This window comes from Triturus cristatus, chromosome 3_2 (assembly GCF_964204655.1).
Source record: "Triturus cristatus chromosome 3_2, aTriCri1.1, whole genome shotgun sequence".
Classification (NCBI taxonomy): Eukaryota; Metazoa; Chordata; class Amphibia; order Caudata; family Salamandridae; genus Triturus; species Triturus cristatus.
The window spans coordinates 85,776,468-85,803,062 of record NC_140584.1 but is presented as its reverse complement, the minus strand read 5'-3'; the positions used below and the strand labels follow the sequence as shown (position 1 = coordinate 85,803,062).

Sequence of the window (26,595 nt, the reverse complement as noted above, 5' to 3'; positions counted from 1 at the left end):
TACGGTCCATTGGACTGACCATCCCTAAGTGCGATCAGGTAAATATCCACCCTCTAAGCGGCCCGTATTGGTGTGCCTGCAAAAGATGGGCTCTTGCCTCTCCCGTACATACCCGCCAGAAGCCTTTGGCTTTCGCTTCTCGGAGTAAGGGTACGGCGCGCGCTCTTCGAATATTTAGCCTGAATGTTAGGTCCTTGGTGCAACACTATCAAGTCATCTTGGACCTTATGCAGGATGAGACCCCAGATGTTTTCGCTATTACGGAAACTTGGTTGCAGGAGGACGATGCAGCTATTATCAATCTGGCCTTTCCCCCTGAATATTCCATCTTCACTCTAAATCGTCCAACTAGAGGAGGGGGCATTGCCCTTGCTGTTAAATCTTGTTTCCCTTGTAGCTGGAATGTCTTAAATATCGCTGGGTGCGAAAGCGCCTCCTTTAAGATCTGGATCAGCCCCCAGTTTTCGATCTCAGGGATGGTGGTATATCGGCCTCCAGGCAACAATGTTGCGTTTAGAGATGCCTTCCCTGATGCCGTTAGTTCCCTGGCAGTTGGTTGTGCCAATTTTTCTATTCTGGGAGACCTTAATCTCCATCTTGACAATCAGAGCACCCCGGCTGTCTTGAATTTTCTAGCGGATCTCGAGGCCCTTCAGTTGTTTCAAAAAGTTTTACAACCCACCCATATAGGGGGGCATACATTGGATCCCTTTTTTACTAATTTAACGGAAGCCATAGTCTTTTCCATCTCACCCCTAGGATGGACTGACCATTATCTAGTGGATATTCGGGCCTCTCTGCCTATGACCCCCTCTACTCCTTCGGCTAGATCGGTCCCTAGAAGACACTGGAGTAAACTTAGGTTAGAGGACCTGCATCATGTTTTGACTATTGATCCGCTAGGACCCTTGGATGACGTTGAAACTGGTTATGACCAGTTCTGTCAATGGATCACCAGGGCGCTTGACTCTTTGATCCCGATTATTACAAGTAAATTGAGCTTCAGAAAGTCGAACCCCTGGTATGACAGCGCTCTACGTGCTTTGAAAGGGAACTGTAGGCGGGCCGAGAGAGAATGGCGGAGGTCTTATGATGCGGCTAAGAAAATGTTGTATCTGGCTTCCATTAAGACTTATCATCGTGCCATATGCAGAGCCCGTGCGGCGTTCTACTCTCTGGAATTCCGCAACAGCACGAACCCGTCTAAAACCATATTCAAGGCCCTTAAAGATCTTCTGTCTAAACGAATTTCCTCCCCGGCTATGGCTTCTACCTCTCATTGTGAGGCTTTAGCTTCTTTCTTTCTGGGCCTTTCCCTGTCCAAGGCCACCCTCAGAGGTCGTGGACATTTTTCCTGCCCCTCCTACTTTGGATTCTCTTCCCCTGCTCCTACCTGAGGTTTTTGATAGACTGTCCCTGAAGATTAAATCTGGATCTCCTTTGGATCCGGTAAGACCTGCCCTCTTCAGGGATCAGTCTTTTTTGGGACGCTCCACTGTCTGTTCCCTGATCAACATCTCGCTGGCTACGGGCATGGTTCCAGCTAAATGGAAGCGTGCAGTGGTTTCTCCTATCCTGAAGAAACCATCTTTGGATCCGTTGAAGCCGGAGAGTTACCGGCCCATTTCTTTGCTTCCTTGGCCGGCAAAATTGGTGGAGGCTCACGTCAACCAGGTTCTTTCCGACCATCTCACCCGAGCTAACATCCTGGATGCTACCCAGAACGGGTTCCGTGCTGGGCACAGCACAGAGACAGCCCTTCTCGCCATGGTTGAACATCTGCGTTCGGTGCTGGATGGGGGACAGACGGCGGCGCTAGTATTATTAGATCTGAGCGCCGCCTTCGATACTGTTTCACACCGCATCCTTCTACATCGCCTGGAGGAGATAGGCATTGGTGGGTTAGCCCTACAGTGGTTCTGTTCCTTTCTCGACGACCGGTCCTTCTGCGTTGCTATACCACCGTATCAGTCCAAATTCCATCCTCAGGGCCTGGGGGTGCCACAGGGATCCTCGCTGAGTCCCACGTTATTCAATCTTTACGTGAGACCGCTGGCTGATGTCGTCAAGCAGTGGGGCATGAATATGGTCTCATACGCCGACGACACACAGCTGGCCGTTACCATCAGCGGGGATGCTGACTTGGATGCCCCTAGGTTCCAGAATGGACTGAGGGCTGTGGCGAGCTGGATGAATGCCAACTGTCTCCAGATCAACGCTAAGAAGACTGAGGTCATGGTTGTCGGGAGCGGCAAGGAACTTTGGGGGGACAGATGGTGGCCTCCGGAACTTGGGCCGTCTCCAACTCCGGTTACGGCGTTGAGAAATTTGGGAGTGTGGTTGGACTCCACTTTGAGCTTTGTTGGGCACACCAAGAAAACCGCAGCTTGCTGCTTTGGGGTCCTTCGGGGCTTAAGACCTGTCCTGAAGTTTTTTGACCCCCCTACCAGGCAGCTGGTGGTTCAGGCAACAGTAATATCCCGTCTGGACTATGCCAGCTCGCTCCTGATAGGGACAAACCAGGCAGAAATCATCCGCCTTCAACGTGTCCAAAACGCCGCAGCTAGAGCCATAGTTGGCTTGCCTAGGTCCTGCTCTATCTCAAGTACTCTTCGATCTTTACACTGGCTACCGATTAAGTCAAGAATTCATTTTAAAGTCTTATGTCTGGCTTTTAAGATTATGAAAGGATTAGCTCCCCAGATCCTTTTGAATCTCTTGTCTAGCTATGTTCCGACCCGCTCTTTAAGATCAATGGGCCAGGCACTCGCTGTGGTTCCGAGGTTTAAGCTCAGCCGAGTTGGTGGTCAGTCTTTTCGGGTAAAAGCAGCAGCGCTCTGGAACTCGCTTCCGTTTGAGATTCGCGCGATGGAAGATCTTCTCCTTTTTCGCAAAGCCATAAAAACCCTCCTGTTTTAATTTTTCCCTCCTAACTAGATGTGCCCCTTTTGTGTCTTCAATTTCAGTGTTAGTTGTGTTTTTACCGGTCATGCGCCAGGACGCCCCTTAGCTGGGGCAGCTGTGCGCAATATAAATGCTCCTAACATAACATAACATAACATAACAACATAATAATGTACCTTTTTCCCCTGGGAGGCTGATTATTTCAGGAATAGGTGGTCCAACAGGGAGACTCTCCGAATTTGTTGAGCTCTTTTTTATGCTCCTAAGTAGCTAACCTGCCTTCACATACCGGGGATACCAAACATATTTTAAACATATTGAATGATGTAATTTGGGAACCCAGGATGATTTGTGACTATGGATGTGGTATTCCTATATAATAACATTTCGCATAGTGATGGTATTAGAGCTTTGAGATACTTTTTTTATAAAAGAGACCCATTGAGTATATGAAACACTCAGAGATGTTAGTGGCAATGTCACAAATTATATTGAACAATAATGTCTTCCTATTTAATGGGGAATGGTCCGGACAGTTATGTAGGACTGCAATAGCCTCCAGACTTGCGATGTCCTTTGTCAATCTATTCATGGGTTGGTTCAAGGCGGTGCACATCTGGGTCCTGGGTGGGTCAACATGGAATATACAGATTTATTACTGAGAGCGATCCATCGACGACTGTCTTATTATATGGATAGGGAGCCATTCTGGACTTATGTCATATTTTTTATGTTTGAACAATAATCTGTATAACATATCCTTTACATTGGAATACAGTACAGAACATCTAGTGTTCCTTGATGCTGAATTTTACATTCATGGAGGTAAGATACAGAGCAGGATGTACATAAAGACTACTTCTTGCGATTCCCTGTTACATGTCAGCAGCTCACATCCTAAAGATACAGATAAAATCAATACCATATGGTGAGATGCTGAGAGCATGTAGAAACTAGAGTGAGGATGATGAATTCATTCGCCATTTGACAGATATGGAACAGGGATTTCTGACCCGTAGATATGACAGAGATGTATTTTTGAAGGCTGGTGCCAAAGCTTGGAGACTGAGACGTACGGACACACTCAAAGATACAACCAAGGCTGACAAGGGCAAGAACATGCCTGTGAGATTAATAATATCAAACTATCATCCAATTTCCTATACAATATCTTGAAGAAGCACTGATCATTGTTTACAACGGATAAGTTGCTACAACCGTTTGTAACCAACCGACCCAATGTCGCCTACCGGTAAGGTAAGACATTGCGTAATATGATTAGTCCAACTCATGAGACATGGGTACACAAGAGGGCAAGGGGCTCACATAAGTATAGGCACTGTAGTGTGTGTAGATTGGAAATTAATGTTATTTCTACATTTAAATACAATAGCTTACAGGAATACACACATTGATTTCAATACCAAATATGTTGTTTATGTACTCATTTGTAAATGTGAACTGATATATGTGGGAAATACTATTAAAACACCGAGGGAACGCATATTGAAACATTTCAGAGCGCTCTAGCAGCAAGATGTTAGGTAAGCCGTTGTGACACATGCTAAAGATTGTGTGGCTTAGGGAACACACTTGGGCTTTAGGTTTTATGGTATTCAAACTGTAATGAATGGCATCAGAAGGGGTAATTGTGAACTAAAGTCACATCAATGTGACGCACACTGAATTATGGAATTATGTGCTGTGGAGAGGGGTCTAAACATAAATCATGAAATACAATATTTTTGGGCACATAGTTGCATGTAAAACCCATGTGATGGATCACGGGTCTTCCGCGTATTTTCCACTAGTATGCATATCTAAGACTGGATAGTGTGAACATACATGGTTTCTGATTTCCTCCCCTACTGTCTACACCATTTCCTCTCTTCCCTCTTCAGAATTTAATGTAATAATCACAGGCTATGGGCGTGAGGCAAAAAAGGTAGTAAAGAACATCCAAGTATTGTGTCCTAATATACACTAGATATTCGAGAAATGGAATTTGTGTATTGAATATCTGCTGATAGGAGAAGAGACTAAGGCTCAGTTGTTAATAAGTCCCACAATAGATTACGATATTTCTTGACATGATTACTATGAATTTGGAGGGACTGAATATTGTAGATATTATCTTTACATTTAGAGAGGAAACAGTGGGATCATAACAGCTTGGGAGACACGGTCCTGTTTACTCTGGTATAATTATAATGTGTTTTTTGGTGCTTGCAGATACATTTAGGATGGCCGCCATATGAGTAAGGAAAGTTTTACAGTCTGAATATATGACTATTGAGTTAATATGGTATGTATCAATGACAGTGATGCAATATGAGATGTGATATCATTATTAGGTGTGATCACACATGTATTAAGTTTTGTTTGGGTGCTGTGACTGGATTCATGGTAGCAAAGACTGATAGTAATCCATGAGGTAATGGTCGCCATGTTGGTGAAATACCGTACGGGACTTCAAACAGGTTTTAATTGAAATGTAATGGTTTCGGTTCAGGCAGGAAGAATGTTAGGTTGATCCCAATTTGATTGATAGATTTTGAGGCGCCAACATAATATAATTTGGTCTTGTAAAATACTCAACATAAGATGGCACGGGAGCAGCATGCCAGGACGCACACACGGAGGAGCACTCTCCCTTCAAAGAAAGTTGGGTTAAGGGTAAGCATGTATGAGAATGGCTATGAGATATACAGAGTTACTAAGGGATACTTGTTTGTATATTAGTAATGAGTTATGATAGCAGAGGACATGCCTGGAGAGCGCACATATGTGTCTTCAGTATGTAACGGAGGCTCATGGCTGTTAAGTAATTACTCGCTCCTGAGCCTGAGGCTTTATTATCGCTTACTGTAGTGTCGGAGAGGTTGTTCTAAATACTTTTGTGTGAACTTGCCTTTGTGAGTGATGTTGCAGCATGAACATATATTAAGAGTATTCAGATATGTTATAAGCCATTTTATATACAACTGTGTTTGACTTACTTTTTGCCATGAGACTAATTAGTCAGCATATGGGGATATGGCATTTGAGATAGGGCTATAACATGCCGGCTATCTACAAAAGTCGAAGGATGCGGTCATCACCTGAAAAATGAATGCACCTTTAGATCGAATGGCATTTTATTTATGTAACTGTTCAGAAAGAGAACGGGCCAGATACGGTTTCTCTAGTTATGTAACAAAAAGTAGAACTTATAAACTATATGGTTGTTGGTTCGCTTAGGAAGGTGGGTATGGACGACTGGGACATGATATTAAGTTTCATGTAATGTCCACTTGTGGTGGATGAAAAAATAATTGTGTTAACTTGAATTACAGACAGGTGACTTGGAACTTGGACAGAAAAATACATGTGAGGTGGAACACTGACAACTATATAAAGATACTGGTGAGATACTAGGACTTATTATTTTGATTGTTTTAACTCATAGATGCAAAATGTGTCCGGGTTGACCATGATGAATATAGTTTGCATGTTTTATATAGGTTCTTTGAAGGTAGTTATGAATTGTACTTGTTCAGGACTACAGGACAAGAAATGACGATACATGTGAAGAGGTGAGACTAATGAGGATTACATGGTATTAACAGAGACGCAATGGGCTTATGGTTGCCCTGTGGTGTTTAACCGTCTAAAAGCATGACATGAACCCAATTGCATGAGGAAAAAATAATAATTTTAAAGCAATATCAATGGAAATACACTTTACTTTAATGAACGTAGATGCGTTTGATTAACTTTTCCTGGGTTTGGGTAGCACCTGAGGTATATAAATAGGAGAGCTTTTTAGTCAGGTACACACACTTGGATGGTGTTTACAGCACCATTACATATGCTATTAGGGTAATTGTTTTACATGAATGACAAGTTTGTTATTTACTTTTAGTAGCCCTGATGAAGTCAAAGGTTGATTAACCTTGTGACAAAATACATGTTGGTTATGAGTTCTTTTGTTGAAGATAATGGGAGGCATGTGAATATCAAGAAATAAAATGACAAGGAGATAAGATGTACCTTGAACTGACTTTTGAGAAATATTTTTTGAATAACGGGGTTTGCTCAGGGGATTTTCTTATTGTTTACTTTGGGGGCAATTTGTCTCCAATTTTAGGAGCGATAGTGGTTGCTTCTCTTCCTTAGAGTAGCCAGAGATAGGTTAGGATTTACAAGGGTGTACACACAGTTTGCGCAGTCAATAACCGTGCCACGTGAAAATTATTTTTGAATTCAATCCAAAACAATCTGCCCCACTCCTATCCAAAACAATCTGCTTCACTCCATTCTACCACGCTCTGATCCAAAACAATCGGCCCCACTCAAATCTGCAGCATCCAATCCAAAACAATCCACCCCACTCCAATCCACATCACCCCAATCCAAACCACCTCCTCCCAATCTAATTTTATCCAATCCACCCCACTCCAGTCTTCCCCTCCCCAGTCCTCTACATCCCAATCCAGCCAAATCCAATCTACCCCACTTCAATCCACCCCACCCCACCCCAACCCACCACACCCCAATCCAATCCACCTTCCAATCCAGTTCACCCCAACCCAATCCACCCCAATCCAATCTGCCGCACTCAATCCAATCCGCCTCACTCCAATCCACCTCATTGCAATCCAATCTACTCCACTCCGATCCCCCATGCCAACACCCCACTCCATTCCACCCCATTCCACCCCACTCCAGTCCAATGCACCACACTCCAGTCCATCTCACTCCAGTCCACCCCACCCCACTCCAATCCAATCCAATCCACCCCACCCCATCTCAACCCACCCCACTCCAATCTGATCCAGTACACCCCTCTCAAATCCACTCCAGTTCACTGCAGTCCAATCCATCCCACTCTACTCCAGGCAACCCCCACCCCTAACCCAATCGACCCCATCCCAGTTTGGTCCAGCCCACTTCACTCCAATCTACTCCACTCCAATCCACTCCACCCCACACCATTCGAATTCACCCCACTCCAAACCACCCTACTGTAACCCAATCCAATCCACCCCAATCTAATCCACTCCACCCCTCACCAATCTAATCCACCCCACTTCAATCCACCCCAATCCACCCCACTCCAATTCAATCCACCCCATCCAGTCATCTCATTCCAATCCACTCCACTCAATCCAACCTACACTATCCAAATCCAATCTACCCTAATCTACTCCAATCCACCCCAACACCTCAATCTACTCCAACCAATTCCACTCTGTTCCACTCCACTTCACTCTACAACACTCTCTGCCACTGAACTCTACTTCCCTCTACTCAACTCTATGACACTCTATTCCCCTACTCCACTCTACAACACTCTACTCCAACAAATCCAGTCTACAACACTCTACTCCCCCAATCTACTCTAGGACACTCCATGCCACTAACTTTTAGCCATGCTTAACAGCAGCCATACTGGTGTACAACATGGCAAAAACACATTGCCAAAGCCAATAGCTCTTGCATATGCGAGACTTATTGGCCTTGCCAGTGCTTGTTTTTCTTTTGTGTATAACCTACTTCAGACGTTGATGGGTGTGTGACCACATTTAATTTAACAGCTTGAAACCTCATGGTGCAGTAACAGTCCACTTACGCTCTTAAAACCCACTTACCTCTAAAATGTTGATAGACTTTTTCTGCTGCTGTCTTTCTGCTGGGTTTAGACAACAATGTCACTTGTCACATACATACACACCTGCACAAGGACATTAGACTTTCTGTCTTCTAACCTCTGGGAGTGGAGAGAACCCATCTGCTGAAGTTGATTGCCTTCTGCACCTTTATTTCTGTACTCAGCTCCGTAATGGAGACGTACATTGTAGCCAGATCATCAAATATTTTAGTAAATTGTATATACATGTTAGCCTGTTGTGTTTTTTAACTGAGCATGGGTTTTTCTTGATAATCAAGTTTATTAGATTTTGAAGAGAACAAAAATACATTGGTAGCAAATCAGACACATTATTTAAGCACAGTGCAATCAATAGGGGACGACAGAGACTCATAAGGCATTCATGGGATGAGTATAACACCTGCTTATAGATATTCATATACAAGATGATCACGAACCCCTCAGACGCGCAGTTAGTTGAACCATTTGCCCCATATTGTGCCAAAAAGTTCGGGGCATCCCCGGGCCTCGAAGAGGGGCTCCTCCTGGGTGCCACACCAGTCCACTCCCCTCCTCCACCTCCGTATTGTAGGGGGTTTGGCTTGGGACCAAAGCGCCGCTATGTCGCGTTTCGCTACCGCCACTGCCGTTCCCAGTAAGCGCTTATCAGCCCGGGATCCATCAAGGCCATCAAACACCCCCAGGAGCAGGCGCAGCGGGTTGTGGGGTACCTCCCACGCAAGAGTTTGCGTGAGCTGGAGTTCCACCCCTGCCCAGAACGGCTCGAGAGCGGGACATTGCCACACCATGTGGTAAAAATCTACCGGGCGCTGTACATGTGCGCTGGGGTGAGGTATGCTGCGTGGAGATAATAGAGTTGGACTAGACGCAGCTTGGAGGAGGTTGTCAATGTTTTGGGGGCCATAAGGGCATCTCTCCAATCCGCGTCCACCAAGGGACTCAGCCACCCCTCCCAGCGGACACGAAGCAGGTCTAGGGATGCGGGCCGTTGTTCACGAGGGAGCGATAGATCCGCGACACCCCCCCCTCTGCCCAGGTTCTCCATCATCACTGGGCCTCCAGGGGGCTGAATTCTGGGAAGGATGTGGGGGATGGGATGTGAACCTGGAGGGCATGCCTCAGCTGTAAATATTTGTAGAATTGGGAGGAATGGAGGGAGTAACGGTGTTGTAGGTCTGCAAATGATCTGAAATGGTCCCCCACCCAGACATCTCCCAATAGTGAGACCCCTATGTGGTCCCATCTGCGAAAATCCTGGAGAGACGAGACCTCCGACAGCCAGGTCCCACTCCACAGAGGTGTTTGCCTGGTGAGTTTCCGGTCCCATTTTACGTGTCTTAATGCGGCTCGCCAGGCCACAAGCACTGTTCTGGTGACGGGGGGAAGAGCTTGCGGCACAGGGCACCTGTACAGGTAGGCTTGGAGCTGCGCAAAGTCCAATGACCTGAGTTCCACCCGATACGCCGGGTCAGACCAGCCGCCCGCGAACCAATCGTGAATCACGATAAGCCGTGTGGCCAAGTAGTAGAGGTGAAGGTTGGTCACCCCAATGCTCCCGTCATAGGGGTATGCGACAGTGTGCCAGGGGCATTCGCGGCCTCTTTCCTCCCCACAGAAAGCGGGTTAGGACCCCGTCCAGTTCCCGAAACCAACTACCTGGAAGATAAATGGTAATGTTTTGTAACATGTACAGGAAGCGGGGGAGGACCATCATTTTAAAAAGGGCACTCCTGCCAAGGGGCTTGAGAGGGAGAGATTGACATTTCCTGAGGTCTGCTTTGGCCCTGTGTTGTAGAGTGGAGTAGGGGAATAGAGTGTCATAGAGTTGACCAGAGGGGTGATGTTCAGGGCCCATTCGAGCTCAGGGAGGAGGGCGATCAACACCCCCAGGTACCTGAATGATTGCCTACGCAGGGGGATGGACGTTTGCCAGTCGAAGCACGCCCGAGAGAAGTGCAGGGGGACCAGCGTGGATTTTGCCGAGTTGAGCCTGAGCCCGGAAATCTGTTCGAAGGCAGAGAGGGCGTCCAGGCATCTCGGGCCGGAGCTCTCGGGATCTGCCAGGAAGAGGAGGACGTCATCAGCGTATAAGGCAATCTTGTCGATCTGGTTCGGATCCCAAGCCCAACCCCGGATGAGGGGGTTTTGGCGGATGAGGGAAGCCAGGGGTTCCATTGCTAATGCAAATAGAAGCGGTGAGAGCTGGAAGCCCTGGCGAGTGCCCCTCTGGATAGGAAATGTCTCTGAGAACACACCGTTGATAAGGACCCTTGCCTTGGGAGTAGAATAGAGGACCCGGATGAGGCGCTGGAACACGGGACCGAGACCCATCCTCTCCAACACATCCTCGAGGTAGCCCTAATCTACTGTATCAAAGGCTTTCTCAAAATCTATGAAGAGCAAAGCCAGATATGGGGTGAGGTGATGGCGATGTGCAAGAGCGAGGTGGAGGCAGCGTATGCAATGTCGGGTACCCCGGGATGGCATGAAGCCGCATTGATCAAGGTGGACCAGCGCTTGTAAGTGGTGGCGGAGTCGTTGTGCCACCAAAGTGGCGAAGAGTTTGACCTCCGTATTAATAAGGGAGATGGGGTGGTAGTCTGCACAGGCAAGGGGGGGCGGTTGTAGGAGGACTACAATAGTGGCCACATCCGTCTCAGGCGGGAAGGACCCTTTGTTTATTACATAGTTAAACAACTGCACCAAGTGCGGGACCAATGTGTCCCGGTAGGTCGCGTAATATTCTTGGGGATAACCGTCAGGCCCGGGCATTTTGCCGGAGCGCAACAGTGAAATAGCCCCGTGTGTCTCTTCCGGTGTGAAAGGAAGGTCTAGAGTCTCCGAGTCCGTCTGGGAAAGGCAGGGCAGCTGAGTCACAGTTTCGGCCAAAAAGGTCACCAGGGAAGACCGGGTGTTCGGGCTGCGTAGAGGGCCGCATAATAGCCGACAAATGTTCGAACGATGGCTTGGGAAGTGACGTGGTGGGCTCCGTTCTCGCCCCGAACCTTGGGAATGATGCGATTGGCCTTGGGATAGGACACTAAGTTATGTAACAGTTTGCCATTTTTATCGCCCCAGCCATACACGCGCGCCACAGAGGAGCGCCAGAGCATTTTAGCAGACTCTAGCGAGATCTGGCAAATCTCTTCTCGGATCAGTGTGAGTTGTCGAGCAGAGTCGTCGTCATCATTGGTATCCTGGGCACCTTCCAGCTGTGCCGCCTGGGCCTCCAGCTGTGTGAGCCGGATGGATTGTTCCATACGTTTTGCATGGACCAGACCTCTACCCACCCCTCGTATCACAGCCTTGCCAGCTTCCCACAGGGTTCCCGGTGAGGAGACTGAGCCCACGTTGGTGGAGAAGTAATATTTCAGGTCCTGCCCGAGGGATTCGACAAAGTTTGCATCCTGCAGGAACCAGGCGTTCATCCGCCATGCCGTACGGGTGCTGTTAGGAGGTTTACCGAGATGGAGGGAGACGGAGGAGTGATCTGAGATGCCCCTGGGTAAGACCGTGGCCCCGGACATCAAATGACAGTCCGTGGCGGATAACAGGAATAGGTCAATACGAGAGTGAGTGTGGTGAGCTGCTGAGGTGTGTGTGTACTGTTCCTTGCGAGGGTTCCACACTCTCCAGACGTCGCAGTGACACAGGGCGGAGGACCAGTCAGACAGTCGCTTTGCAGATGTTAGGCAGGAAGCCGATGGAATGCCGGTCGTGTCGCGCGAGGGTTGCAGGACAGCGTTAAAGTTGCCCCCAACAACCGTCAGAACCTGTGGAAAGGAGGCGAGAACCAGCGTAAGATGGTGGAGGGCAGAGGCCATGGTAGCGGGGGGAATGTATGTACACAGAAGATTGAGGGGGTGTCCTTCGATCGTGCCCGTCAGGGCCACATAGCGGCCCTGTATGTCTGTTTCGGCCTATGTCAGGGTGAAGGGAAGCCCCTTCCGGAGTAGTATGGCCACCCCCGGGAGCTCCGCATAAAACCGGAGTGCCAAACCCTGTCAAACCCATACCGGGCGAGAAAGTTACATTGTGAGCCCAGGAGGTGGGTTTCTTGCAAGAACAGAATGTCTGGCGTGTGTCGCTGGGCGCTACGAAGAACAGCTGTATGTTTGATCCGGTCCAATAGACCGTTAACGTTCCAGGAGAGGATAAGGGCCTTATGTAAAGTAGACACCATCCTGCTGGGTAGTGTGTGGGAGAGGGGACACAAGCGCAGGTAAGCCCGGGTCCCAAGGGAAATAATGTTCCGTATACGGGGCCTCCGGGCAGAGGGCGCGCGATCTGGTGAGTCTCATGTCGTCATCAAAGGCATGTGTGCATGTGTGGCTACCAATAAAAACAGGGAACAGCGGCCCGTGGGTGGCTAAAAACAACAAACATTCGGGAGACAACGGTCCCCCCCCCCCTCACCCCCCAACTCCCCCCACCCTACACTTTTTAAAATGAAGCATCTGTCGCCCTGACAAGGAAAACAATTCAAAACAACAACCCTACAATCGGACTAGGTGCTAAGCTAAAACGGTTAGCGGAACATAGACATGGCAGAGATGGCCCCCTCCATGTGTTCGGATAAAGATTTGTCAACAGCTGCAGATACACATAGGGCAGTCAGACAACAGGAATTGCAAGGAAGTCCAGGGAGTGAAGTAGTAAGTAAGTCACAGAGCATGGGAAGCCATGACGTCGGATCACCCCCCCCCCCATTGGACCAATACAGTTGGGACTAATATGCAGCAAGGACTGCCAGTGGGTCCAGAGACTGAATTAGGAAACAGATCACAAAAACCGGTAGATGTTCTAAGGCCGGATTGCCTCCAGTTTAGGGATTAAGAGAGCGGTCTTGCTGTGTGAGCTTTGAGAGGTGAAATGGAAAGTGTCCGATGCCGACCTCTTTCAAGTATATTCCTCTTCACCTGATCCGTGGAGCGCAGGGCTCCTAGAGAGGTCGGACTCGGACACGGCCTGACGTAGGGACTCCGAGGGGCCTGGAATACCGCTCAAGTCAATCAATGAGGTGGTCGGGCCAGGGGTGCCGGATCCCCGAGTTGAAGCCTAGGAGAGAGGGTGCCGGGACGGTGCACCTGGTGATCGGGATGCCTTCCCCAGATGATCGTTTTTCTTGTGGGACTTAGTCCGGCATCTCTGAGGCTTAGGCAGAGTCGGGAGTGGCTGCGAGGGGGCTCGGTGCACAGGGGAAGAAACTGGACGGTTCATGAGGGGCCGTTCCTCCGTGAGCCAGGTCCATGCTGCCTGAGGGCTATCAAAGAAGACTGTTTTGTTTTGGAAAATAACTTTGAGCCGGGCCGGAAAGAGAAGGCCGTAGCGGAGACCCATGTTACAGAGCTTCTGTTTAACCTCATCGTATGTTTGATGCTGGGCCTGCACCTCCCTGGTGTAATCCGGGAAGTTCATGATCCTGGCATTCTGAAACGGCAACGGGCCCTGTGCCCTGGCCTCCCCGAGGATGGCGTCTCTGTCCCGGAAATTAAGGACCCTCAGGATTATGGGTCAGGAGGGGCTCCGGGCGGAAGCTTGGGAGCCAAGGAGCGGTGAGCCCGTTCAACGGCGAACCAGGGTGAGAGGGAATCTTTGGGCAACCAGGAGCACACCCAGGTTTCCACGGACATGTCGGTGTGACCCTGCTCCAGTCCCTCGGGAAAACCCACAAGGCGTAGGTTGTTTCTTCGTGACCTGTTTTCGGCGTCCTCAGCCCTTCGGTGGAGCTCCGAGGTCTGGGTCTGGAGACACGCTACCTGAGTCTTGAGTTGGTCAATGGAGATATGGGCCTCCACCTCCGTGACTCGAGCCGTCGCGTTGCGCAGGTCCTGGCGAATGAGAGCCATATCGACCCTCACTTCTCCAATCTTGTTTTCGACCGATGCTTGTGACGCGCCTATCGCTTGAAGGATGGTGTTGAGATCACCCCCTCGTGGCGCCAGGCCCGTTGGCCGTCCCCCCGCCAGGATCCCGGTCTGACGTGGTGAATTGGTCCATTTTTGTTTGAGTTTGGGGGGCCAGAGTCTGCAAGGTGCGGTTTCTGCCCATTGCCACCAGGGCAGGATCCAACCAACACGGGCAGGGGCGATCAATGGTCCCGCAGAGGAGGAGGGGGAACCGTCGACACCCAGACCGTCGATACTCAGGTCCGGGTGCCCGAGACCCCCCCCACAGGCCAAAGGAAGGCAAGATCAGCTTGGTGACTCGTTCCCAACGGCAGGACCGGGCGAAATGCTCCAGCGGAGGGCGGCCGTCTCAACCCAGGCGACAGCCACGTCCACAATCTCCATGTCCAATCCCCAAGTCCGGCCGAAGCGGCCTCCCCCCCAGGAGAGCAGTCTAGAGGGTTGGATTGGACAGCGGCCCAGGAGGAGCCGAGGCCCGTGTTCCAGAACAGAAAGGGCCCCTTTCAATTCCTACCGTCTGATCCAAAGAAAGGACCCCCTGACAGGGAGCGCGGTGTGGAAGGGAGCAGGGTCAGTGTATCCAATAAGGAGGGGGGTGGAGGCGCCGTCTCGCAGCCACCCGACGCGGTGGCCAAACCTCACCCCCAGATCCCGTCCACCGGAGGTTTCCACCAGCTGGGTGACAAGAGAATCACTCGCAACCCGGGACCCCAGAGGTCCCGGTAGCTTCGGATGCGCCGGTGCTCCCACTGGAACTCACCGTAGCGCGGGGAGTCAGACTCTGGGCGGCCCAGTCAATCGCGACCGGGGAGGCCACACACCGGTCAGGAGATAAGCCTGTGGTTGGCCATGATGGTAGACTGAAGGAGCAGGCCCAGGACTGCAGGGAGGGTGGGAGCGCAGGGTGACAATGGAGGGAGGGGGGGGGCGGGGGCACCAGTTCACCCCTCCGCCCCGCCACCAGACATAGTGGCCGATACCCGACTCCAAACCCAAGCCCCACTCACCGGTGACACCCACGGCGCAGTCTGCAGGATTCCGGCCTCTCCTCCACACCAGCCAGCGCCCCCGGGAGCCCGACACGGGCTCCCAGCTGGGCCCAGGGCACACTCGCCGCCACTTGCTCTGGTAGCCGAGGCCGATGCGCCACCAGGTCGCCAGGCCTCACCGGCGGCAGGCGGGCGTGGGGGCGCCGAGAGAACAAAGCGGAGAACCAGCAGCGAAGGCCGAGCCACGGCCCGCCGCCCCCCGCCGGCCAAAAGTCATCCACGGGCCAAGACCAGGCCCCGGCGCCACGGGAGCAGCGCTGCAGCAGTCAGGGGGTTGAGCCCCTCAGGGCAGTTGCGGCAGGCACGTGCGGGTCCTGGCAGGCGTCAGCGGGCCACACTCCCGGCAATACAGACACTATCGGAAGGGGGGGAAGCAGGGCGCCGAGAGGAGCAAAGCGGGGAACCAGCAGTGAAGGCCAGACCAAGGCCCACTGCTCCCCGCAGGCCAGGGATCCTCAATGGGCCAAGACAAGGCCCCGGCGTCCTGGGAGTAGTGCAGCAACTGGCAGGTGGGGGTTGAACCCCTCAGGGCAGCGGCGGCAGAGCTTGTGCAAGTCTCATCGGGAGTCAGCAGGCCGCACTGCCCGCTGGCCCAGGTACAGTCAAGAGGGAGGGAAATCAGGCAGATATCCCACAGCAGTGCTCGAAGGGCCCGCAGGGCAGGGCAGGCTCCAGGCGCGATGGGGCACCGGCAACGATCATCCCCCGCGCCGCTGCCCGACAATGGTAGCCGAGCCCCCTCTCGCCCCTGGGCACCACGACTCACCACACGCCGTCAGTGATGGACTGGTCCGGTCGGAGAGCAGTGCCCGCTCCCCAGCACAGATGAGGCGACTCCTCCGCTCAGCCTCAGGTCGCAACAAGTCCGGTCCCCCATCGAGCTCCAGGTAGGTGAAACCGCTACCCCAGCCACTGGGAGGGCCCCGAAGGAGGAGGAATCAGCGGCGCCCAGTTCCCACAGCGCTGGAACGGGCCGCCGGCAGAACCGCCATTTTGTGCACTCGGCAGCGGGCAGGGCTAGAACCGGCCGATGGGGGCTCTGTTCTATGAAAAACAGCCCGGGACTCAGCAAAGGGTGCAGAGGGTCTCTGGCAGCAGTGAACAGGGGCAGATGGCAGCAGTCAGTGGCAGATGCATGGCGGATGACGAAGGGGGTCCGGAGCACTCTCAGAGTGCGACCGCCATCTTGACGACTCAGGCCACGCCCTAACTGTGCATGGTTATCATGAGGCCTACCTGCCACATTAATAAAGCCTCGCCATTTTGTAAAAACTTTCAGGCACATGCATCAAGCTAGGATTTTGCGAGTCCTTAATTGCGAATATTAAGGATTCGCAATTAAGGACTTGCAAAATCCTATGCATGTAGGAATCGCTATAATAATAGCGATTCCTACACATTCCTTATTTGCAACTCGCAAATAGCGAGTCGCAAATAAGGAATAGCTTCCCATTCATTCCTATGGGCCTACAGGCCCATAGGAATGAATGGGAAATTGCAAGCGCAATTTGCGAGTACCAATTGGTACTCGCAAATTACTCATGCAATTTCAAGGGTGCAAGGATGTCAAAAGGACACCCTGTTGCACCCCTGAAATTGATCTGTGCACAAATGTTGCGCACACACATGTCCCAAGGACATGTGTGTGTGTAACCTACAACTTTGAAAAATGCACTTTAGTGCATTTTTTTTTAAGTTTTTGCAAATTACCATGAAGTTCAACTTCATGGTAATTTGCGTGTCCTAGTAGCGAAATCGCTACTACAAAGTGGTTCTTGCATTGCATTTAAGGAATCGCAAAATGCGATTCCTTAAATGCATTTGCAATTTGAGAACTCGCAATTAATTGTGAATTCTCAAATTGCGAGGGCCTTGACCCTTGATGCATCGCAAAAGCTAATTTTGCAATCGCAAACAGCCGAGTTTTGCGAATCTCACCGTTTGCGATCGCAAAAAGCTTTGATGCATGTGCCAGTTTATATTTTCCATTTGGCTGTGGTAACATCTCAGCTGTGCCAATTAAAGGGCAACATTAAATGATTAAAATAACTACACGTTCCGTTTTGGTAATTTTGCAATTCGTAAGGGCACGTTTTGTGAATGATGGGCGGTTCTGCTCTCACAGACTTCTAACCAAATGTTGTGAGAAATAGCTGTCTAGAAACACGTTGTGTGCACCTTGTGTAGAACAGCACAGGAACACTGCTGCAACAATTGCTAAAATACAGTCACATTGTAGCCTTCGGTTGAGCTGAGCAGACACTCTTTTCACTTTGTAGTCACAAAGGCTGGATACAAATGTGGCTATTGTTGATGTTTGAATAAGTATTCATTGGGGGAACAATCCCTGTGTGGTCTCTATAAACATTTTCCCTCAGACCCTCTGGTTGTCAAACCATTTTTGTACTTTGATGTTTGAATAAGACCAGCCAGGTCCGGCTGAGGTGCCACTCTGGAGGGATGCTGTAGAAATGTGGGCTTTCAGGGGCGGGGTCTTGATGATATTCAGGATTAACTGAGTTGAATGCTGTCTAATTTCCGGGGTGCCTTAAAAGTGGGGCAACGTCAGAGAAGATGGGGTGATCAGTGAGTAGGACGTGGGAGGGGAGTCATTCCCCTCCGCATGAGGAAGTAATTCCCCACCACTGCCCCGATAAGGGTTGGTGCTCACTGTGCCAGTAGGCTGCAGCGGGGTTCGGGCATGTATTATCACGAAATCGGGTTATACATTTAAAATGGGTTCCACTCAGGGGCCCCGGGCCCAGATTATGTCTTGGAGGCAAGACCTTAATTTGAAACTGATGCAGCATCTTTGTCGCAAGAAGTGCCTGTTACAGGAATGCAGGCAGAGGTTTCCTTTCAGTGGTTCTATCCAGACACCATCACACCCTAAGTTTCGTCTAAAAGAGCTTCGTTTCCCCCTCTTCTACTTGTCCTTTAGCAGACACCCCCATGCTGAGACTTGGAACCGGACGTTGTGGGATATTCTTCTGGTGTTCCTCTGAAAGCGCTACCGCCTCACGCACCCCAGTGTGGGTTTCGGACAGGTCCTCTTGTGAGCAGAAATGTGGCTTTCAAACCAATGCGATGCGATGCTCTCTTGGGGACTTTTCTTGGACCCCCTGCATCTCTAGCTGCTCCGCCGCGGGAGGGGAAGAGTTAACAGCCCGGCAGCCCTGATTGGCGGCTGGGGGCGGGGACTTCAGATTCAGACTCTGCTCCTTTCCCAGGAGGAGCTGAAAGTTTCTTGGAGGAGCCCGCGGGACAGGGTAAAAGGAGGAGAGGAAGCCGGAGGGCGCTGGGAGAGCACAGACCCATGGAGGGGACTCTGGAGCTGTGACAGGATCACCCAGGGGAGCTCTGAGCCTAGCCCACCCTCCGTGGACCCATGGGCAGGGCGAATCTGCGGGCCGGGCAGTAATCCTCTTAACCTGTCAGCCAGGAATGCTGTGAAACAGAGGAGTTCATCAGGGCAACTTACTCGGCCTCGGGAAGACCGTGCACCCCAATCCCTGACCACTGACACAGGGTGGCCCCACCGCACCGGGCACCGCAAGCTCTGCCCGCGCAGCACGGGAAACCCGAGTCCTCTCCTCTGCCCTGCACCAGGAGCTGGCACCCACACCCTGCCCTCGGTTCCACGCTGCACAGTACCGGGAGCTGCGAGCACGGCTGCCTGGCCTTGAGAACTGCACATCAACAGCGGATACATTGTGGAGGCACAGTTCACTCCAACTCTGTAGAGGATCACACGGTTCAGGACTGGGCATCACGGTGACGCCGGACCTGCATCTTATCACCCTGCCCAGGCGTTGGCAGGACTGCAGAGGTGGGATTGTACAGCTTCCCCTGCGGGATCCTACTACACCGGATCGGACAGTTCTGTCATTGTTGCCCCCTCTGTCGGCCTTGTAGTAGGCATTGTAGGTATTGTATAAGGATTGACAGGGTATGACTACTCTCATGGGGATCTGGAGAGCTGACTTTCTTGGAGTCGCGTGACTTTTGGCTGCTCTGTGGCCCTCTGCACCCCGTGTGGCCCTCTGCACCTTGTGTGATCCTCCGCAAACAGGTACTGCGGCGGCGCATTACTCTGTAGCTGGAAGCCCGATGCTGCCTCCAACCTCCTTCCATCTGGGACCTCTCTGAAGCGGCCACCCGGCAACCGATAGCGCCTGGCCCCCACCTCGGTCACCATGCAGCGGGGCAGCAGGCTGCCCCTGCACCTTATGACCGCCCTCCTGCTGCTGGACTTCCTGCTGCGTCCAGTCAAAGGTAAGTGCACCCAGGAGGGTTTAGAAAGGACTTGACGCTTAAGTAGTATATTTGCATCGGGCCATCAATACCCGAGCGCTGGTCGATTTATTAAATATGACTGTCAGAACTGGGGGCTTGTAAGAGGGTCAGTGTTAATGTATCGATCTGCATGCGCTGGTGTTCTCTATAAAAATAACTGAATACCTCCCATAGAAAGAGCTCACTGTAATTGGTAATAAAGTGCAGTAAGTAAGGCGTTGGTGGTATTTACTTTTTTGACCGATATGCCTGTAGTTATCCGAAGTTATTTTTGCTCCTTTTTTTAGCAGTTTGTCCTTACTTATGATTTGTATGTTGAAAAATGAAGCTACTACTCTGATTTTTCCGTATTTATTTACCAATAAATGTACAGTCTTGCTTCGATGACTATTGGGTTTCAGCCAGACATGATGAATCCATTCACATAGATGAAAGTAAAATCTGCTTTCTGTTTCCATCTTTATTTAAAAGTAATTACAGAAGGGTAATTGGATGGTTTTTCGGGCTGTTACAGAAAAAGAAAAACCAGTGAGCCATAATGATTGCGCACAGGTATCCAAGTCTGCTGCTGAACGCGTTCCAAAGTTACACGGGGCTTTGGCCAAACTGAGCCCGGAACGCAGAGCTTCACTCGCAGGAGCAGCTCTGGCCAGCGGGCGTTTATGAACCGCGGAAACAATGCACTGTGGGCAAGTCTGGGACGGCTCGTACCGTAACCCGGCCGACTCCAGGAAGCGGGTGCGTTGCGCACATACCACGGTGCCCACAGCTTTGAGCGACGCTGGTGTGCCCTGCCTGACCCGGCGTGGCTCACCGGGGCTCTTTTTACTTGTTAAAATGTGGGTATTTGCGCTTTTTTCAGAGCAAGCAGCCCCCACCGAGGGGGCGTGGCTATATTTTACAGCTGTAGAGAGGTGTTGTGGAAACACATTTCTTTAAAGGGAGTGCAGAGATCAGACAGCGAGTCATAGGCGGGTCAGACCGCTGCGAGGCTCGGTTTGTTTATCAGAGGAGGCAAGGGGGTTTATGCGCAGACTGCAGAGCATTTCTGTAATGAAGCCGATATATCCCGGACCTTGAGGGAATAGGGGCAAATGAAACGGGTGACAAGGGATGGGGCAATGTGGGAGTTGGCACTAAAACCACAACTGTTCCATTTTGGCTGCATAAGCAAGATGACCAGGGATTTGAGTGGGATGCAAAAGTGTGGGGTCTTTAAAAGGGGTGTGGCCTAATTACACAAGGGCGTGGCTTAAACACATAAACTCAATTTTTGTGATTCCCATAGTGTACCGTCCAACCGGTATTGTGGCTTCTCTCGGAGTCTTGTTATTGCTCCCAGATATATAATACAGCAACTGATACACACACAGAACCGCCCAGGACTAATGGCTTTGTCAGTGGCTGTTAACTGCTTAATGTGAATGAGTGACTACAATGATTTTGTTGTAATATAATATTGAAAATGTGTCAGTTCTGAAATCGTGAGACTATGCATTAAACATGACTGAGTCTGTGGAAGGGTTGTGATCTTCAGAGCGCCTCAGTCGCTTTAGGTGTGTTCACTTTATGTTAGACATGTGTACTTTTTCTCTCCAGTTCTCGCCCGTCTGAATACTCTACACCTCCTCTCTTTCTGAATGCACTTCCTCGCATTGTTTTCGCTTTACAACCTACAAACACCTAACTAACAAATCCCCTTTGAGCACTGTATTTTTTTAAAACTTTTGCTTGCCACTATTTTGACAACTGTGATACCTCCTTCAGACAGATCTGCAGAGAATCACAATTGCATATTTAATACGTGACCATTGTTCTGTGCGCTCTGCACAGAGGCTAAGGGTTGGATGACAATCTTTTCTGAACACGTTACAGGGGTGTGGAATTTAATAAATTGTCTACTTGTCCATGGGACAGGTTGCTTCATAAATCTACTTGTCCTGTAACAAAATCCACTTGTCCCTTTGGTGCCATGTAGTGCAGCAACAACTTATGGCAGCAATCTCATTATATAAGAGCTCTGATATAGCCACTCTGATTATGCCAGGGCTCATACCATAGTAGTGTTTGAATACTTGCAATCCCCTTATGTTGCCACGTTTCCGCAGATCTACATACTGGGACTGAAGGTAGTGGTAAGCAATAGTTCCAGGGTTAGAATGCCCCTTTTAGTCTGTGCAAACCTACTAACTTGCATGTTTTAAGGGGTTTCAACAACTCTTCTCTAATCTTTTCCCATACTGAGAAATGTTGGAAATATACTCCTGACAATGGCAGATGTAAACCTTCTTCCAGAGATGAGAAAAAAGTGGTTTGAGGGAAAGTGAGCTGGCAAACACTCAGATGTTCGCATGAGCAAATCTACACATGCATATTTGCTCATGCTGGAATGCAGTTCACAAATATTTATAGGAGTACTATTTCTTGTCCTACTTCTGTAAATTCTTGGGAATTCACAAAAGCTGTATAACTGCGCTTAATGCATGGACATATACAATGGGTGCACTTTTGAGTCTTTCTTTAATAATTGGGCACCTAATTTGGTCTGACGTTGACCTTTTGTGTTTATTAAAATTCAGTCTTTCTCTCTGTATCGACTGGCTTCACTGTGAGTGACAGCATTATGCTCTTTCTCAAAGAGCATACCAGCACACGCAGTAGTTTTGTTCAGTGCCAGTAACTACTGTGGCAGTGTGTGTTTTTTTTGAGACCAAAAAACAATTTTTGCTTTTGCCAATGTTTGTTATAATGGTGATGACCCGGCAGCTCCCACACCAATAAGGTTTTTACACAAACTATGCCAAAATAAGTCACATATTGACAAAACCAAAAAGTTGACCACCAATTTCAGACCCACTGGCTTTGCCAATGCTTGTTTATTTTTGTGTCCCATAATTTTATTAAAACTGGTTACACTGATTTTCCATTATGAATATTTTTGGGAAATACTAGCATGCATCAACACGTTACTAAATGATGCTGCAAAGTAATAGTACCTGAAATTTTAGAGTAGTTTAGCAAAATGGTTTTTTTCCTTATTTGATTTTTTTATGAACATTTTATTTTGAAAGCAAAGAATCATCAATCTTGCTTTCAAGCTTCTATATGAAGAAGCTTGAAAGCAAGATTGATGATTCTTTGCTTTCAAAATAAAATGTTCATAAAAAAATCAAAACAGAGAGCATTCTGAGAGTATTATACATAGCCTCATATTGCTAAACTTTGAAAACGTGTGTACATATTTTTATACCGGAACCAGTCCGTAGTGCAGTCGGAGTTTACAACATTTACTTAGAGCGCTCTCCCTAATAATAAAGGCTTTCAATTATTGAACCGTAAACATAAGTTTAAACAGCAATAACATATAGGCAGACATATTACCTTAACTGCAGACACTGTCCATCCCTGATCCATAATGTGGTACTGCAAACTGGCAGCCAAAGGATTTGTGCTGCAGGGGGTTGGGCCTACTTGTCCCAAGGACAAAATACACATGAAAACTTGTTGCCCTTGACCCCAAACAATATGTCCTGGGCGTTGGGCTATAGGAATTCCACATCCCTGCCACCTTTCTGGCATATGGCACTGTAAGAAACTCGAACTGTCTTCAGTTTCAACTCTAGAGCTCTTAATCGTGGGCATTTATAAACATAAGGGGTTTTATTACACACAGTGCCACTTGGGCATAACACCCATCTGCGTTCGTTTTCTGCGCCCGTGGCTTTGTAGTTTTAGAGAAGTGGCCACAGATGCCTGCGAATCCCTTTCTGTAACACAGATCATGCTGACGCACATTTAGGACCAGCGTTATCTTGAAGACGGTCCCTCATTTGCTTAGGGGCATAGCCCCATGAAGACGAGGAAATCACTTTGCAGTTTGCACCGCAGCCCTATTATGGATTTATGCCCAGAGGCAAACAGGCACAACATAGTGCACCACAAAACAATGGCTCATCCTTAGTCCGCCGCTGCAGAGTAGCCATCTGAAGGGGGCAAATGACATTCCCCTGCAGGTGGTGCAGTCACTTAACTCCACCCGCCTGCGGGGGTATCTCTGTCACCACTTTAAGTGCAGGTCGGGTGCCACCTGCAGTGTGGAACATGGAGTGGCTAATCAAAGCAGCCGCTCCGTATTTCACTAAGGCACTTACCCCAGGGTAGCCGCAAATTTGCATCTGCTCTAAGGACAACACATTAATTGTAATATGTCAAGTTGTCCCTGTTTGAGCCCGGTATACCTACTTAAAGGTGCACCTTGGCACAAACATGGACCGTGCAACAGTTATGTAATTTGGGTCTTCGAGACTTCTCAATTCAAAGTATGCACTATATAAGAGAAATATGCTGCATGAAAAAAATACAGAAACCCGACATCCTGCAAAAAGCTAACATGCTTAGGAAATGCAAGATTAAGTAAAGCATCTGAAACATTAACATGAACTAAATAGCTAACATTGATTACCTTAATGTTTTTTACATGAATTGTTCAGAAATTGAGCAGTGTTATTTTCCTGTAAAATTAGGGACATGAACATAGCTACTCACAATGAACCCATTTCTAATTCTGTTTTTAATTACTACTGGGTATGAAGCCTGGAGGGACCCGTCCCACTTAAAGCCCTGTGCCTGACACCCGCCTCTTACACTATATTATATAAAGTCTGTGACTAGTTGTTCTCTGTTGTGGTACTTTTAGTGTTGCTTTTCCCGATTATGAATACAGTACTACAAGTCCCAGAATGCAAAGAAGGACAGGACTGAAAAAGATTCTTATGTATAACTTGGATCAAATTACTTGTCTGACAGAAGTTCAATACTCTTCTGGTACTTCTAAACCCCAGCATGGATCTAAACGTATAGCAATGTGCACCAGGAGTAATGTAGCATGTGTATAATATAAGCCAGTGGAAGAGCCCTCTGTTCTTGCAAAACGTTCTTCAAAATATTTGTTAGTAGTTCAAAACTCAAATCCTTCACAGGTCGTTCGCGATGAACTCGGCCTGCTGTTTTGATGAAAAGTAATTCAACAACAGGTTTATTGTTTTACGTAAAGGGGAACATGATGTGTGTAAGTAAGAGAACACAAAGAGATTTCGTTTGACGTCATATCGCTCTAAGAATGTCCTCCAGGTCATTCCACAGTGCCATATGAACTCCTATAATTTTTCTTACACTGATGATGGAATGAAGTCAGTAAATCAAAGCACTCGTGGATAGATTACACCTAAAAACTGATGAGACACAAATAACGAAGGAAGGAGGTCTGCTGTAACGTGTAGGTGGAGATTAGTTAAGGTGTCTTCAAAATGTAAAAGTTCAGTTTTTTATCATGCCAAAGCATTTTACCTAAGCACATCAGATCATATCTCTGCATTAAGAAGTATTTATTGAGGTTTTTAACCCCTTCCCTGCTCATGACGGAACCACTCCGTCATGAGCCACGGGCGCCGTGTGCTCATGACGGAGTGGTTCCGTCATGCTGCGGCCGTTGGCGGCCGCTCCGCCCACGCGGCACTGATTCCCCGCCTGTGCGGGCGAACAATGCAAGTGGGCGGAGTCGTGACGGAACCACTCCGTCATGAGCACAACGCGCCCGTGGCTCATGACGGAGTGGTTCCGTCACGAGCATGGCGGCGCCGCAAACACCCCAAACCCCCCCAGCGCCGCGGCAAAATTCGTGCCGCGGCGAAGGGGTTAAACATGAACTGAGAAACATTTCTACCCCTGGCCTGATGGCAATGCCATTACTGAGCTAAGAAGCAAATCAGTTGTCATGTGTATTCTGTATGTGGGCTAGATTCATATTATAGATGGATCATCGTTAGAGGCTATTGAATCTAACAGGAGAGGTTCTTCTACAGCACACATCACAAAATCGCTTATTTGAAGGTGCTCTCATGTCTAATGATCCCCAATGAGGCTCGGTGAAACAAAGTATCTGCCTAGAAGCACGCAATGTGGTCAAGCAGGGAAGCCCGGATTGATTCCATATTTTCCAGTTTCACGCTGTGCAGGTCAGCAATAAATCAAATAGAGTTTTTTTTTTTGGTAATGTTATAACCATAAAAACACATAGACAACAGTATAAATATTTAATAGGATCAGAAGCATAAAAAGACAAATTACATATTAAAAGAATTTTAAAAAGCTGACCTCAGATGAAAGTACGCCAAAGAACGACTGGTATAATTTAACAGCAGGATCTGGCAGTAGGATTAATCAGGCATGGACTCTTACTCTCATTGCAGCATTTAAAAACCAATGCACCTTAAACATAATGAGTATTTACTAAATAGGCAACGCAGCACACCACAAAGGTACAATAATACCACAATTTATCCACTTGGTTAGATCATATCCATGAGTTGTATAGTTCACATGAGACTGTAAATCATTATCCGATCTTCATTGGAATGTTGGATTTGTACCTTTGTGGTGTGCTGCGATGCCTATTTAGTGGATTCAAATCTTTGGACTATCCGTAGTCGCACAGAAATGTTTAATACTTCAAGTGGATGAGTATTCGGCTTCGTTTTTAGCACCCAATATTATTGTTAGAATTTATACTGTTGGAAACACTTTATGCATGTACAAACAATGATGTGCAGATCACTTCAGCATATCCACTGATTTTCTATTGTGTACATAATATGAGTATTTGATCAAATTTGAAGAAACAACCGGGTTGGGCGCACCCGGCTAAAGTTCAGTGATGTCAATATTGGTTTGATGAACATTTTCCTAGGGCCTAAAATACCTGCAAAACAATGTAAAGTGGAGGGTA

At 48.7% G+C, this 26,595-nt stretch overlaps 1 protein-coding gene across 2 annotated transcripts in view; it reads left to right on the top strand.

The window, feature by feature from the left end:
• Window positions 1-18,719: 18,719 nt before the first annotated feature.
• ITGB5 (integrin subunit beta 5) overlaps window positions 18,720-26,595 on the top strand; it is a 522,259-nt gene continuing 514,383 nt past the window's right edge. The window contains exon 1 of one of the 2 annotated variants that reach the window (XM_085647299.1): window positions 18,720-19,790. In XM_085647299.1, coding sequence (XP_085503425.1) covers window positions 19,712-19,790 — 79 coding nt within the window. In that variant the 5' untranslated portion in view covers window positions 18,720-19,711. The remainder of the gene's footprint in view (window positions 19,791-26,595) is intronic. The other variant, XM_085647300.1, reaches the window with a different exon arrangement.